The sequence below is a fragment of the Drosophila pseudoobscura genome, chromosome X (genome assembly GCF_009870125.1).
Source record: "Drosophila pseudoobscura strain MV-25-SWS-2005 chromosome X, UCI_Dpse_MV25, whole genome shotgun sequence".
NCBI lineage: Eukaryota > Metazoa > Arthropoda > Insecta > Diptera > Drosophilidae > Drosophila > Drosophila pseudoobscura.
The window spans coordinates 17112984-17128479 of record NC_046683.1 but is presented as its reverse complement, the minus strand read 5'-3'; the positions used below and the strand labels follow the sequence as shown (position 1 = coordinate 17128479).

The 15496-nt window shown below is 44.7% G+C and overlaps 3 protein-coding genes and 2 pseudogenes across 4 annotated transcripts; 2 read left to right on the top strand and 3 right to left on the bottom strand.

The window, feature by feature from the left end:
- Window positions 1-340: 340 nt before the first annotated feature.
- Window positions 341-1163, bottom strand: LOC117185213 (uncharacterized). Of its 2 annotated transcripts, XM_033385640.1 has the most exons (3): window positions 1100-1163; window positions 885-1041; window positions 341-829 (listed from the first exon to the last, which is right to left on the bottom strand). In XM_033385640.1, the coding sequence occupies exon 3, from the start codon at window positions 826-828 to the stop codon at window positions 427-429; it is 402 nt and encodes a 133-aa protein (XP_033241531.1). In that variant the 5' UTR covers window position 829; window positions 885-1041; window positions 1100-1163; the 3' UTR covers window positions 341-426. The 2 variants fall into 2 exon arrangements, with proteins under 2 accessions (XP_033241531.1, XP_033241530.1); XM_033385639.1 differs by lacking the exon at window positions 1100-1163 and having other exon boundaries at window positions 885-1076.
- Window positions 1164-3489: 2326 nt separating this feature from the next.
- Window positions 3490-5205, top strand: LOC117185046 (uncharacterized; annotated as a pseudogene).
- Window positions 5206-5217: 12 nt separating this feature from the next.
- Window positions 5218-6336, bottom strand: LOC6899161 (uncharacterized). The gene is made up of 2 exons (XM_033385642.1): window positions 6228-6336; window positions 5218-6172 (listed from the first exon to the last, which is right to left on the bottom strand). The coding sequence occupies exon 2, from the start codon at window positions 6169-6171 to the stop codon at window positions 5770-5772; it is 402 nt and encodes a 133-aa protein (XP_033241533.1). The 5' UTR covers window position 6172; window positions 6228-6336; the 3' UTR covers window positions 5218-5769.
- A 4-nt stretch (window positions 6337-6340) lies between these two features.
- LOC6899164 (uncharacterized) lies at window positions 6341-7911 on the top strand (annotated as a pseudogene).
- Window positions 7912-7923: 12 nt separating this feature from the next.
- LOC117185215 (uncharacterized) lies at window positions 7924-9072 on the bottom strand. Its single transcript, XM_033385643.1, has 2 exons — window positions 8934-9072; window positions 7924-8878 (listed from the first exon to the last, which is right to left on the bottom strand). Exon 2 carries the CDS (start codon window positions 8875-8877, stop codon window positions 8476-8478), a length of 402 nt encoding a protein of 133 aa, XP_033241534.1. The 5' UTR covers window position 8878; window positions 8934-9072; the 3' UTR covers window positions 7924-8475.
- Window positions 9073-15496: the final 6424 nt, after the last annotated feature.

Here is a 15496-nt window from a genome sequence, read left to right as displayed (position 1 = left end):
TGTGATTCCAGGCGCCCATCTACCTGGGGGCCATGGAGCCCCTGGTTAGCGGCAGCGAAGATGACAAAATATTTCCAAGGACGCGACGGCTTCGGCAATAAACAGATCACAGTGCTGCAGCTCTAGTTTATCCCAGGTGAGGCTTCTTCAGGTCCAAAGAGTTTGCTTGGATCTTTCCTGGGAATGTGCGGATCGTCGAGCTGGTTCTTCGTTTATTAGGCTCGTGCGTCGCTCGTGCGTTAGGATCGTGTGTTGCTCGTGCGTTAGGATCGAGTGTTAATCTCGTGTGTTATGCTCGTGTCTTAGGTTCGTGTTATTGAATATGCTACGTTTGGTTTACCGAGAGTTTGATATGTGCAACGTATCGTGGAAGAACAGGGGCAGTGCAGTGATCAAACTGCACAGCCAGGGCCCTTCTATGCTAAGTCACTTGCTTAGCTCGGCTAAGAAGTACTCCAGGCCGCGCGCGTTGTCCCACTTGCCATCGATGAGTGCCTTCTCTTGGACCGCCCTCAGGGCGCGGATGCAGTCGACCATCAAGGAACCAAGGTCGTTGCTGAGGAGACTCACAATTTTGGCGTAGCTAGTTGTGGCCGGGCTGGGGGGCCGGTTCACATAGCCTATGAGAATGCGTAGCAGCTGCTCCTTGCGGTCGGGCAGGCAGTCGGTGATCAGCAGTTTCAGTCGACGGATGTGTAAAAAGTCGGCGACGAAATTGACGCCGTCTAGTTTAGCCATCAACTCGGCAATCAGTTCAATACGGTCGTCGGGGGTGAGATCCTCACCGCGCCCAGCTTGCCACTCCCTCTTGCGATTCTGACCGTTCATTCTGATAGAACAGTGGGATTCTCACTGATTCTGATTTTCACACAATAAATACATACGTATGTGCACTAATTGAAGAAAGGAATTCGAATTACAGTGCAATTTGTTCACTTTTCACTTCTTGGATTGGTTTTCGGCAGAATCCACGCACGCGTTGCTTTCTTCAGGGAGGATGCGAACCATCCAGTTCGAAATTACTACTGAAAATACAGCGAACTTAGGCGTTTTATTGTAAGTTTTTTCTAGTTTCTCAATTTTTACACAGAACACTCACTGAACTGACTATTAACTGCCTGATTTGTTGACAATATGTGAACAAATGTTCCTATGGCCTATTCCGATTGACAAAGCCGGCGACAACAATATATATTTTCTGTCCCCGCATTGGCAGCACTGGCTTTGTAAAGGTAGCTCCTTTGCGGCTTCCTAGCCTCATTTTTTAGCACCAGGAGTTTCGTTACTTCTGTCGCTTTCTGTGTAGTTCGAGTCGGACACATTTTCTTCAGGGAAAAAGAAAAGATCGCTGATGATGACGAGTTGTTAAGTTGAGTGGTTACTATTTGAATGAATACAATTTTATGGGCGGCTTGTTATTTTTAAAATAAAGGCATTTAACCTCCGGATTCGATCCGACTATCGCACAAAAGTACCGATATTGTCTGCAGCTCCCTGTACGTCGATAAGTAGAATAGAAGTAGAGTAGGTTAGGTTAGGTTAGGTTGACCCGGACGGCCCTCAGAGGGGGCCCCACATAGGCCAGTATGGCCCTTAGTTGTCCGGATAGGGGGGTATGAACCGTCGCGGCAGTGTTTAGGGGGTTTTGAAGTCCTCGAGGATCGAGGTATTTTTCGCATAGGCCAGTAGTTGCTGTGGCGTCCTCTTGGAGGCATCTTCCAGTGATGGCAGGACTGGCGCGCCCAAGTACTTCCTCCTTGCCCTTAAGAGAGCAGGGCAGTTGCAGATGAGATGTTTTAGGGTTTCGGTTGCCCCAGGCGGTGGTACTCCTCCACCTACTTTCGGTTTGTGACCCGGCCTGCTTTTCTAGATAGCTTTGCAGCGTTCTGAGGGAGACAGGCACGTTCTCGGTTCTCGTATTCGCCAGCCCGACGCCTTCCTTAGCTAGTACGTCCGCCGTCTCGTTTGCTTCGATGCCCTGGTGGCTGGGAATCCAGTAGATTCGTACTGACTTTGTTGTGCTTAGGGTATCTAGTGCCTCCCTGCTCGCCAAGACATTTCTGGAACTGACTGCGGACGACTGCATGGATCTTATCGCCGCTTGGCTGTCGACGAATAGGTTGACCGCATCGTGTGCTCTTTCAGTGAGAAGAGCGACCTCTGCTGCTTTCCTGATGGCAAAAACCTCTGCCTGGAATATGGTACAATGGTCCGGTAGCTTATATGACAGCCTTATCTCAGGGTCTGTACAGTATAGGCCCGCTCCTACTCCTCCGTCCATCTTGGAGCCGTCCGTATATATATTGAGGTGCTCCGTTTGGTCTCTTCCGATTTTCCAGTCTTCAGGTCCCGAAGATCCAGTTGTTTTTACGTCGAGGCATGTTTGGGGGGTCATGTAATCAGTTGATCTGTTCATTTCCCTTCCAATTGAACTATGCCCGTATTCTTGTGGCGACATATTTCCTAAAGCGATGAGGCGTTGTGCTGCCTTTTCTGCAGTCAGACGAGCGTGGATGTCTAGGGGTTCGATTCCAAGTAGGGTTTCGAGTGCTTTTACTGGGGTTGACCTCAGCGCCCCTGTAATACAGAGCAAAGCCTGTCGCTGAGTCTTTTCCATAAGCTTATGATACGTTTTCTTTTCAGTAGCTTGCCAGATGTAAATCCAATGCATCAGAGCCGGAGACAGGCCCCATGTGCTGCTGAGCATCTTCTTGGATGCATAAAGCGCAATGGTGGTCTTCTTCACCCTTTCCAATACATTGGGTTTCCATGCCAGTTTACTATCCAGTACTGTGCCCAGGTATTTGACTTGTGTTTTTGGGGTTAGCCTAGTTTGATTGATCTTCGGGGGGTCCATATCGGTACCTTGTACCTCTTGGTAAAGAGGATGAGGTCCGTCTTGTCCGCGTTGATACTTAGTCCTACATCTTCCGCCCACTCGTGTATCTCCCTGAGTGTTCGTTCCATTAGTGAGCTGAGGGTCGATGGGCAAACACCCGTAATAAGTATGCTTATGTCGTCCGCATAAGCTGTTATTATTGGGGCATTCCTTTCGTATCTCTTGATGAGATCGCCGACCACCAGATTCCACAGGAGGGGCACATGACTCCACCCTGGGGTGTGACTCTGTGTGCCTCTTTCACCATGGAAGCGGTGCCCCACTCTGATTGCACCCGTCTGCAACCTAGGAGGTTCCTTATCCACAGGTTGATTGCTGGGTGTGTATTAGTTGCTACAAGGCAATTTGTTATTGCTTCCGTAGCCACGTTGTTGAATGCTCCGGAGATGTCCACGAATACTCCCAGTGCATACTTTTTTTTTTATTGTGAAGGGCTTTCTCAATGGTAGCTGCTACCGAATGTAGTGCGGTCTCCACCGATTTCCCTTTAGTATAGGCATGTTGGTTGGTTGACATCAGTCCCCCTACCTCATTCCTGCTGTGCAGAAGTCTCAATGCAGTGCAGTGCAGTGCGGCTGCCTTGCTCGATAATGTGTTATAATTTTTTTCGTCCATTCAGCTTTGACCGGCCAATTAATTGCACGCAAAAATCGCGCTGACCCTGGTCGCAACTGTGAGCATCTACATCTATCTTAATCTCCCAGCTCCATCGCAGCACAAGGTACACGGTACACGGTACACGCCACACGCCACACGGTACACCCCACACGGTGCGGTGCGTCGTCTTGGCTGTTCTGTGGCTGGTGTGCAGGTGCTGGACGGGGGTCTGAGGCTGGGACTGTGGCTGTGGCTAACACGGGTACTAACGTATGACAATTAATAATTCAAATTAGCAGCATTAACATTGCGTTAGGCTGTCCATCTGATGTGCTGCTGATCTCCGATGCAGTTTCTAATAATAAAAGTCTGATTAGCATGGAATTGGATCGGTAACGAGGTGCAGGTGTCTTGTGTGGCTATGCGATGCTAAGCGATGCTAAGCGATGCTCTTTATCATTGCTACTTACAATATTTCAAACGAAAACAAGAAAGAAAGGCTAGCCGAAGTGTCAAGTACGACACGACCTAGACACAGACGCAGACCCAGTCCCAGTCCCATGGGTGTTATCTGAACGATTTCCATATACACCAGTAAAGAATCTTATAAATAAAGAGATTAGCAGACGTACGTGGTTATACTTTAATATATATATTTAATTTTGTTTTTAAAACGTTTATCATATTGCTTTTTAGCTCTTTCTGCTGCACCTTGACGACATCTTGCCGCAGGCATTGAAGCTTCAGCCGCGCAACAATAACCAGCCGACTGGCTGCTCCACAATCATTGTCAACCAAAAGAATAGCGTAGGTAATGCCTAGAGGAGCCCCAGAAGATTGCTTTAATACAGTGCAACGTCTCGTTTATAGCGACTGTTGGGCCACACCGAGGATGCCCTGACGGAGACCCTCAATCATTACTATTTTGTTGACGCGCACATCATCAGCGACAAGCCGCAGGGCAAATACAATGTCAAGGAGGAGCACTTTATGTCCCTGTGCTACGCCGGACACTTGCCCGGCTACACCATGAATCAGAATTACCATGGCCTGGTCTTCACCATCAATACGAGCAGTGCGGAGCTGTTGCGCAGTGGCAAGACACGTGAGTGTACTCCTTTCGATGGGATAAGATAAGAGACCTTTAATGAGGGTTTGCTTTAATGCTTTTTAGCGAGACACTTCTTGACACGAGCCCTGCTGGCCACCAGCAATGTGGACGATGCTTTTAGGGTGCTCAGAGACGCAGGTGTGGGAGCAGCCGATGCCTGCTCCATTAACTTCATTAGCGCAGCTTGAGTAATTCTCGATTCGATCCTAGATTCGATCGCATTCACCAGGATCGGGCCAACGCTCTGATGGTCGAGTCCAGCGTGTCGCGAATGCAGGCGTTCGGCACCTACAAGCCGCCATCGAGCGAGCAGGATGTGCGCCACATGCTGGGCGATGTCTCTGGGGGATTGTATTGCGTGTGGCGCGAGAATGGCAGCTGTGACGAGGTGGTCAAAACCATTGCCGTTGGCATTTTCGATCTCACCGCTAGGACCATGTCGCTCTATTCGGACAATCCCAGTCAGACGGAGCCTCACTGCAGGTTGCCTCTGCTCTTCAAGTAGCTTTAATGCACACACCCCCGCCCCCCGCCTTTGTTGGACGCAGATTTTACTCGTATGTTTAATAAACATAATCAAATGACAGTTTGAGCTTGATCCAACCTTTCGTTGGGTCCTTAGCCAATCTAAAACCTCACACTCTTTAAAATAAAATTGTGAAATTTGAGTGAGCCAAGATGTTAGTACAGGGGGGCATGTGCATGTGGATAATTTCCCCACTCGTCCTATGTGTGGTGTGATTCCAGGCGCCCATCTACCTGGGGGCCATGGAGCCCCTGGTTAGCGGCAGCGAAGATGACAAAATATTTCCAAGGACGCGACGGCTTCGGCAATAAACAGATCACAGTGCTGCAGCTCTAGTTTATCCCAGGTGAGGCTTCTTCAGGTCCAAAGAGTTTGCTTGGATCTTTCCTGGGAATGTGCGGATCGTCGAGCTGGTTCTTCGTTTATTAGGCTCGTGCGTCGCTCGTGCGTTAGGATCGTGTGTTGCTCGTGCGTTAGGATCGAGTGTTAATCTCGTGTGTTATGCTCGTGTCTTAGGTTCGTGTTATTGAATATGCTACGTTTTGTTTACCGAGAGTTTGATATGTGCAACGTATCGTGGAAGAACAGGGGCAGTGCAGTGATCAAACTGCACAGCCAGGGCCCTTCTATGCTAAGTCACTTGCTTAGCTCGGCTAAGAAGTACTCCAGGCCGCGCGCGTTGTCCCACTTGCCATCGATGAGTGCCTTCTCTTGGACCGCCCTCAGGGCGCGGATGCAGTCGACCATCAAGGAACCAAGGTCGTTGCTGAGGAGACTCACAATTTTGGCGTAGCTAGTTGTGGCCGGGCTGGGGGGCCGGTTCACATAGCCTATGAGAATGCGTAGCAGCTGCTCCTTGCGGTCGGGCAGGCAGTCGGTGATCAGCAGTTTCAGTCGACGGATGTGTAAAAAGTCGGCGACGAAATTGACGCCGTCTAGTTTAGCCATCAACTCGGCAATCAGTTCAATACGGTCGTCGGGGGTGAGATCCTCACCGCGCCCAGCTTGCCACTCCCTCTTGCGATTCTGACCGTTCATTCTGATAGAACATTGGGATTCTCACTGATTCTGATTTTCACACAATAAATACATACGTATGTGCACTAATTGAAGAAAGGAATTCGAATTACAGTGCAATTTGTTCACTTTTCACTTCTTGGATTGGTTTTCGGCAGAATCCACGCACTCGTTGCTTTCTTCAGGGAGGATGCGAACCATCCAGTTCGAAATTACTACTGAAAATACAGCGAACTTAGGCGTTTTATTGAAAGTTTTTTCTAGTTTCTCAATTTTTACACAGAACACTCACTCAACTGACTATTAACTGCCTGATTTGTTGACAATATGTGAACAAATGTTCCTATGGCCTATTCCGATTGACAAAGCCGGCGACAACAATATATATTTTCTGTCCCCGCATTGGCAGCACTGGCTTTGTAAAGGTAGCTCCTTTGCGGCTTCCTAGCTTCATTTTTTAGCACCAGGAGTTTCGTTACTTCTGTCGCTTTCTGTGTAGTTCGAGTCGGACACATGTTCTTCAGGGAAAAAGAAAAGATCGCTGATGATGACGAGTTGTTAAGTTGAGTGGTTACTATTTGAATGAATACAATTTTATGGGCGGCTTGTTATTTTCAAAATATCTGAACGATTTCCATATACACCAGTAAAGAATCTTATAAATAAAGAGATTAGCAGACGTACGGTGTTATACTTTAATATATATATTTAATTTTGTTTTTAAAACGTTTATCATATTGCTTTTTAGCTCTTTCTGCTGCACCTTGACGACATCTTGCCGCAGGCATTGAAGCTTCAGCCGCGCAACAATAACCAGCCGACTGGCTGCTCCACAATCATTGTCAACCAAAAGAATTGCGTAGGTAAAGCCTAGAGGAGCCCCAGAAGATTGCTTTAATACAGTGCAACGTCTCGTTTATAGCGACTGTTGGGCCACACCGAGGATGCCCTGACGGAGACCCTCAATCATTACTATTTTGTTGACGCGCACATCATCAGCGACAAGCCGCAGGGCAAATACAATGTCAAGGAGGAGCACTTTATGTCCCTGTGCTACGCCGGACACTTGCCCGGCTACACCATGAATCAGAATTACCATGGCCTGGTCTTCACCATCAATACGAGCAGTGCGGAGCTGTTGCGCAGTGGCAAGACACGTGAGTGTACTCCTTTCGATGGGATAAGATAAGAGACCTTTAATGAGGGTTTGCTTTAATGCTTTTTAGCGAGACACTTCTTGACACGAGCCCTGCTGGCCACCAGCAATGTGGACGATGCTTTTAGGGTGCTCAGGGACGCAGGTGTGGGAGCAGCCGATGCCTGCTCCATTAACTTCATTAGCGCAGCTTGAGTAATTCTCGATTCGATCCTAGATTCGATCGCATTCACCAGGATCGGGCCAACGCTCTGATGGTCGAGTCCAGCGTGTCGCGAATGCAGGCGTTCGGCACCTACAAGCCGCCATCGAGCGAGCAGGATGTGCGCCACATGCTGGGCGATGTCTCTGGGGGATTGTATTGCGTGTGGCGCGAGAATGGCAGCTGTGACGAGGTGGTCAAAACCATTGCCGTTGGCATTTTCGATCTCACCGCTAGGACCATGTCGCTCTATTCGGACAATCCCAGTCAGACGGAGCCTCACTGCAGGTTGCCTCTGCTCTTCAAGTAGCTTTAATGCACACACCCCCGCCCCCCGCCTTTGTTGGACGCAGATTTTACTCGTATGTTTAATAAACATAATCAAATGACAGTTTGAGCTTGATCCAACATTTCGTTGGGTCCTTAGCCAATCTAAAACCTCACACTCTTTAAAATAAAATTGTGAAATTTGAGTGAGCCAAGATGTTAGTACAGGGGGGCATGTGCATGTGGATAATTTCCCCACTCGTCCTATGTGTGGTGTGATTCCAGGCGCCCATCTACCTGGGGGCCATGGAGCCCCTGGTTAGCGGCAGCGAAGATGACAAAATATTTCCAAGGACGCGACGGTTTCGGCAATAAACAGATCACAGTGCTGCAGCTCTAGTTTATCCCAGGTGAGGCTTCTTCAGGTCCAAAGAGTTTGCTTGGATCTTTCCTGGGAATGTGCGGATCGTCGAGCTGGTTCTTCGTTTATTAGGCTCGTGCGTCGCTCGTGCGTTAGGATCGTGTGTTGCTCGTGCGTTAGGATCGAGTGTTAATCTCGTGTGTTATGCTCGTGTCTTAGGTTCGTGTTATTGAATATGCTACGTTTTGTTTACCGAGAGTTTAATATGTGCAACGTATCGTGGAAGAACAGGGGCAGTGCAGTGATCAAACTGCACAGCCAGGGCCCTTCTATGCTAAGTCACTTGCTTAGCTCGGCTAAGAAGTACTCCAGGCCGCGCGCGTTGTCCCACTTGCCATCGATGAGTGCCTTCTCTTGGACCGCCCTCAGGGCGCGGATGCAGTCGACCATCAAGGAACCAAGGTCGTTGCTGAGGAGACTCACAATTTTGGCGTAGCTAGTTGTGGCCGGGCTGGGGGGCCGGTTCACATAGCCTATGAGAATGCGTAGCAGCTGCTCCTTGCGGTCGGGCAGGCAGTCGGTGATCAGCAGTTTCAGTCGACGGATGTGTAAAAAGTCGGCGACGAAATTGACGCCGTCTAGTTTAGCCATCAACTCGGCAATCAGTTCAATACGGTCGTCGGGGGTGAGATCCTCACCGCGCCCAGCTTGCCACTCCCTCTTGCGATTCTGACCGTTCATTCTGATAGAACATTGGGATTCTCACTGATTCTGATTTTCACACAATAAATACATACGTATGTGCACTAATTGAAGAAAGGAATTCGAATTACAGTGCAATTTGTTCACTTTTCACTTCTTGGATTGGTTTTCGGCAGAATCCACGCACGCGTTGCTTTCTTCAGGGAGGATGCAAACCATCCAGTTCGAAATTACTACTGAAAATACAGCGAACTTAGGCGTTTTATTGTAACTTTTTTCTAGTTTCTCAATTTTTACACAGAACACTCACTGAACTGACTATTAACTGCCTGAACTATTCCGATTGACAAAGCCGGCGAAAACAATATATATTTTCTGTCCCCGCATTGGCAGCACTGGCTTTGTAAAGGTAGCTCCTTTGCGGCTTCCTAGCTTCATTTTTTAGCACCAGGAGTTTATTTTTTTTATTTTTATTTATTTATTTGTATATATATTCCTAACGCAACAGTATTCCTACTTTATGTTAAAGCGCTAGTCACATGGTGTTCACATATGTATGTAGTTGTATGCTTTAAGCAGAATGATTTTCTTATTCTAACATTTTTGGTATGACTAATATTTTTATTATTATGACTAATATTTGTATTATTAATACTAATACTAATTCTAATTTTTTTTTGTTGTTTTTTTTCCTATTTTTTTTTTTTTTATTTATTTATTTATTTTTTTTAATTATTATTTTTATTATTTATTTTTATTTACTTATCTATTTATTTTTTTTTTTTTTTTTTTTTTTTTTTTTATGGGTTTATCAAGTGTTTTTCTAGTTTATCCCTAAATTGCGTTGCTCTACTAATATTTTTAATATTGAAAGGTAACTCATTCCATAACCGAATAGCATTTGTTAAAAATTGTTTTCCTGAATTGGCAAGTTTGTACCTTATGGTTACCAGATTCAACGTTCTATTTGATGAAGCAAAGGTTAATTTATCATATAAGTAGCTCGGCTGTCTGGTATAGATTATTCGATGTAGAAAAATAAGTGTTCTGTACCGTATCCATGTCTTTAAATCCATTTTGAATATTTGTCTTGCTAAGATTGAGATATGATCGGTTCGTCTCTTATTATATATGTAGCGGGCAATGTTGTTAAATGTTACTTTTAGTTTTTTTTGAGATTCAGCGTCACAATTTCCAAATATTTCAATACCATAGAATAAGGTGGGTGTCAAATATGTCTTAGCTATCATTAGTTTGAGTTTATCTGGCAGGTATTTTTGTGTTGGTGCGAGTTTTCTTAGTAGACTATATGTTCTACCAGTAGCTTTCACTACTTGGCTACTCCAAGAAAGCGTATTGTTAAATGTTAATCCTAAGTTTTCCACCTGATCTACGTAATTAATTTGTTTTCCTTCAATTTCAAGTTTTGGATAGGCCATCGTATTTAGTTGCTTCTTGTATATAATTACACATTTACATTTATCTGGATTAAGTGCCAGACCATTACGCTTCGCCCAGCTACTCACATTGAGCAAATCACTGTTACACACACTTATACACTCATCAATTTTACTCAATGGACGACTAACATACATTTGGACGTCATCCGCATACATATGACTTTTACAATTTAACAGGACGTCTGGCAGGTCATTCACATATAATGAGAACAAAAGCGGCCCAAGAACTGAACCTTGAGGCACACCACGTGCAGTGCTCATCATTGAAGAAATTCTACTTCCACTTACCACTACCTGTCTTCTATCCGTTAAATACGATTTTAATAGCTTTATAGCTACCTTACTAAAATTGAAAAAGTTAACTAATTTACTTAATAAGATTTCGTGGTTAACCGTGTCAAATGCTTTACTGAAGTCAAGTAGTACTAATAGCGTCACATTTCCTTCATCTTGTGTTAATCTAATGTCTTCCGTTATATTTACTATTGCCGTAGTACAGCTTCTTTGTCTTCTGTAACCTGACTGTTTGTCACTTAGTAGTGCATTGTTATCTAGAAAAGTTCGAATTTGTTGTGACATTACTTGTTCAAGGACTTTTGATAAAAACGATAGAATTGATATAGGTCTATATTCATTTTTTCCTTTAGGGACCGGTGTTATTTTCGCAAGCTTCCATGTACTTGGAAATATTGATTTTGTTAAGACAGTATTGCAAATATAAGTCACATGTGGTAATATTTTTGGAAGTAAGATTTTTAGAAATTTTGGATGTATTTCATCCAGTCCGATTGCATTTGACTTAATTTTAAGCACAGATTCAAGGACATCACACTGACTGGCACACATGAAGCTAAAGTTATTATCACAGGAACTATTCGGTATATTGTCAAGATAATGATTATATGCTACTTCAGGTACCCCGTTTATCACAAATTTTCTATTTAATTCATCTATGTCTACATCAATTTTGGTGTTATTTGTCCTCTTCCATATTCCCAAGTCTTTGAGCTCCCTCCATGTCCTTCTTGTTAATATTGCACTTTGAAACCTTACAGAATAAAAAGATTTTTTAGCTGTCAGTATTAATAGGTTGGTTTTTTTCTTTAAAGTTTTAAATTCTTGATACTGAACAGACGTTCTGTAGCGTTTCCATTTGTTATATGCTTTGTCCCTTAATGATATATTGTGTGCAATACATTGATTGAACCATGGATTTTTCTTTTGTGCAATCTTTAATTTACGCAGTGGTACAAATTTTTCATAAAGACATGTTATGTGAGCTCGTAGTTGTTCTACTTGAGAATTAACATCATCCATGCCAAATATTATATTCCAGTCATATGTACTGAATTCGTCATTAAGTTTGGTAATGTCAATGCTCTTAAAATTTCGGTACCATATGTCGTCGTCAATCTTTTTACAATTAAAATCATAAGTCAGGAAAAGTAGGTCGTGTCTGGAAAATGTTGGGACAGATAACTGATCATAAAGAGCGATTTTTTCTTTATCATTGACAAAACAAAGGTCCAATAATGTACTTGCAGTGTTTGAGAAATGTGTTGGTCTACTATTATTGACTAGATGCAAGCCTAACGATGCCATCGCTGACTCCATATGTCGTTCCTTCAATATATTGCTGTTTAGATCCCCGATTATAATTACGTCAGTATAGCTTACAGATAGGTCTGAAATTGCATCAATTACTTGTTGGTAGATTGTATTGCGGTGTGGTCTGTACAGACAGCCCAATAGTAATTTAAGAGAACTGTTAGAGGCCGATAATTCTATAAATAGGTATACTATTGCACTTTCTGGAGGGTGCTTGCATATTAATTTGGATTTGAGTTTCTTGTTTATGTATACAGCAACACCCCCACCATTTCCTTCCCGATCAGATCGGTATAGATCAAATCCGGTACACAAAATAACATTATCACATAGATGCGGCATGAACCACGTTTCCGAAACACAAACTACATCAACATTCGATTGTTCAAACATATATCGGAACTCATCAATCTTACCATACAGACTCTGAGCATTTATATGACAAATATTTATGCCATCTTTTTGTTTAGCCAGCGTACGAATCAATATCCTACTATTCGTTGGAAGTCTATTCATATTATGGACCATTTAAAAGTTACTAAATAGCATATTAGCAGCACACGCAATATACACAAATCAATTATAACTATATAAAAACATAAAACCTTAAACTTCAACATTATATTACTATGGCTAAGGGAAGTTTTACTAACGAAAAAGGTTATTCTGGTCTGTCTCAACTGGCCTGTTAACTGCACCTGGATCAACTGCTGCAAGCTCATCCTCGGAAGTATCCCGCAATGTTTGCAGGTCATGCATGTTATCCACTCTAAAAATCTCTCCAGCTGGATGCTTCTTAACATGCACGATCGCCCGACGAGTGAAAACAGCCGATAGTGCTTTTCCTTTTTTCATTTTCATAGCCTCTTTGAAAACAGCCAGATTCTCTTTAGACAGCTGCTCATTAATATAAAACGCAGCCTGTGAGTCGAATTCCATTAGGTCCAGTGATAGCAGTTTTTTCGATTCCCTGCGATAGTTGCCAACAGCTTGCAACAACGCCGCCTTCTCTCTCACACTCTCTAGTCGCAGGATTATCACTGGATCAACAACTGTTCCGTGTGTTCTCTGTCGGATCCTAAAGATGTCTTTCACCCTTGGGAGGGGTGTTAGGTTAAGGGCAAAGCACATCTTGTTGAATCGGACCTTCAACATTTCACCTTCTTCAAAGGGTATTCCATGGATACGGAGATCACACGCAATGTCCGCTTTGGCGCGCTCAACACATTGTGTGCTTAGATCTCTAACTTGCGCACGTATTTCTTGCATGCCATGTACCTCATTTTTGAGTTTGATAATTTGCTGCTCCATTTCGTGGATTACCTCACCCGCCTTTTCCAATTGCAGGACACGTTCAGTGAGTTTCTTCACATCTACTGCCATACCAAGAATTTGATTGGTCATAGCTGTGAACTTTTCCTCTATGGCCTGCAATACACCCTCAGACTTTAACGTATTTGCCGTGATTAGTTCAGCCTGCTTAGCAAACATTCTGTCCAGGGCTTTCTGAATATTTTCTGGTATTTCCTCAGAACTCTTCGAGCCCTTGAGATCAGTTCCAGATTTTTCTCGCAGACGTTTTGAAACTGGAGCCATGTTCAAAACGTTTTTCCGTTACGGTGCTGCTTGAAATACTGCTTTAAACTGCTTGAAATACTGCTTTGCCGACTCTTTACAATGCGTTGCCAATCACTTTGCTGTCTGCACTGCTTGCAACCTTTTATTGGGTATGGCTACGTTATTCTCTCAGTGACTCCGAAAGATCAAATGCTGGTTTACAGAGAGTGGTTTAGAACAATAACAAATATTCTTCTTCCACAGCACAAACAATAACAAATATTTTTCCACTGTATTTTATTAAAATTGGCTTTGTAGCGTTATCTTCAATTATTTCCACCGTCAATTGTTGTCTTTCAATGCGTACACAGTTTATGATGTGAACAAAACACTCTATTTAATAAATAATAGTGTATCACTTGAGTTTTTCACGATTTTGTTCCTCTGTATGTTGTACACGACTTGCTTGCTTGCTTGTTGTTACAGAGACTTTCGTTACTTCTGTCGCTTTCTGTGTAGTTCGAGTCGGACACATGTTCTTCAGGGAAAAAGAAAAGATCGCTGATGATGACGAGTTGTTAAGTTGAGTGGTTACTATTTGAATGAATACAATTTTATGGGCGGCTTGTTATTTTTAAAATAAAGGCATTTAACCTCCGGATTCGCACAAAAGTACCGATATTGTCTGCAGCTCCCTGTACGTCGATAAGTAGAATAGAAGTAGAGTAGGTTAGGTTAGGTTAGGTTGACCCGGACGGCCCTCAGAGGGGGCCCCACATAGGCCAGTATGGCCCTTAGTTGTCCGGATAGGGGGGTATGAACCGTCGCGGCAGTGTTTAGGGGGTTTTGAAGTCCTCGAGGATCGAGGTATTTTTCGCATAGGCCAGTAGTTGCTGTGGCGTCCTCTTGGAGGCATCTTCCAGTGATGCCAGGACTGGCGCGCCCAAGTACTTCCTCCTTGCCCTTAAGAGAGCAGGGCAGTTGCAGATGAGATGTTCTAGGGTTTCGGTTGCCCCAGGCTCGTCACATTTCCTACAACTGTCTCTGTTTGTGATTCCTAGCTTTGTTGCATGCGCCGCAGCCAAGCAGTGTCCCGTTAATATTCCCACTAATAATCTGCAGTCCTTCCGGGGTAGGTGCAGCAGGTAGTGGCTGAGTTTGTCAGTGCGGTCCTTGCACATGATTTTCGAGGTTCTGCAGGCGGTGGTACTCCTCCACCTACTTTCGGTTTGTGACCCGGCCTGCTTTTCTAGATAGCTTTGCAGCGTTCTGAGGGAGACAGGCACGTTCTCGGTTCTCGTATTCGCCAGCCCGACGCCTTCCTTAGCTAGTACGTCCGCCGTCTCGTTTGCTTCGATGCCCTGGTGGCTGGGAATCCAGTAGATTCGTACTGACTTTGTCGTGCTTAGTGTATCTAGTGCCTCCCTGCTCGCCAAGACATTTCTGGAACTGACTGCGGACGACTGCATGGATCTTATCGACGAGGCGATGAGGCGTTGTGCTGCCTTTTCTGCAGTCAGACGGGCGTGGATGTCTAGGGGTTCGATTCCAAGTAGGGTTTCGAGTGCTTTTGTTGGGGTTGACCTCAGCGCCCCTGTAATACAGAGCAAAACCTGTCACTGAGTCTTTTCCATAAGCTTATGATACGTTTTCTTTTCAGTAGCTTGCCAGATGTAAATCCAATGCATCAGAGCCGGAGACAGGCCCCATGTGCTGCTGAGCATCTTCTTGGATGCATAAAGCGCAATGGTGGTCTTCTTCACCCTTTCCAATACATTGGGTTTCCATGCCAGTTTACTATCCAGTACTGTGCCCAGGTACTTGACTTGTGTTTTTGGGGTTAGCCAAGTTTGATTGATCTTCGGGGGGTCCATATCGGTACCTTGTACCTCTTGGTAAAGAGGATGAGGTCCGTCTTGTCCGCGTTGATACTTAGTCCTACATCTTCCGCCCACTCGTGTATCTCCCTGAGTGTTCGTTCCATTAGTGAGGTGAGGGTCGATGGGCAAACACCCGTAATAAGTATGCTTATG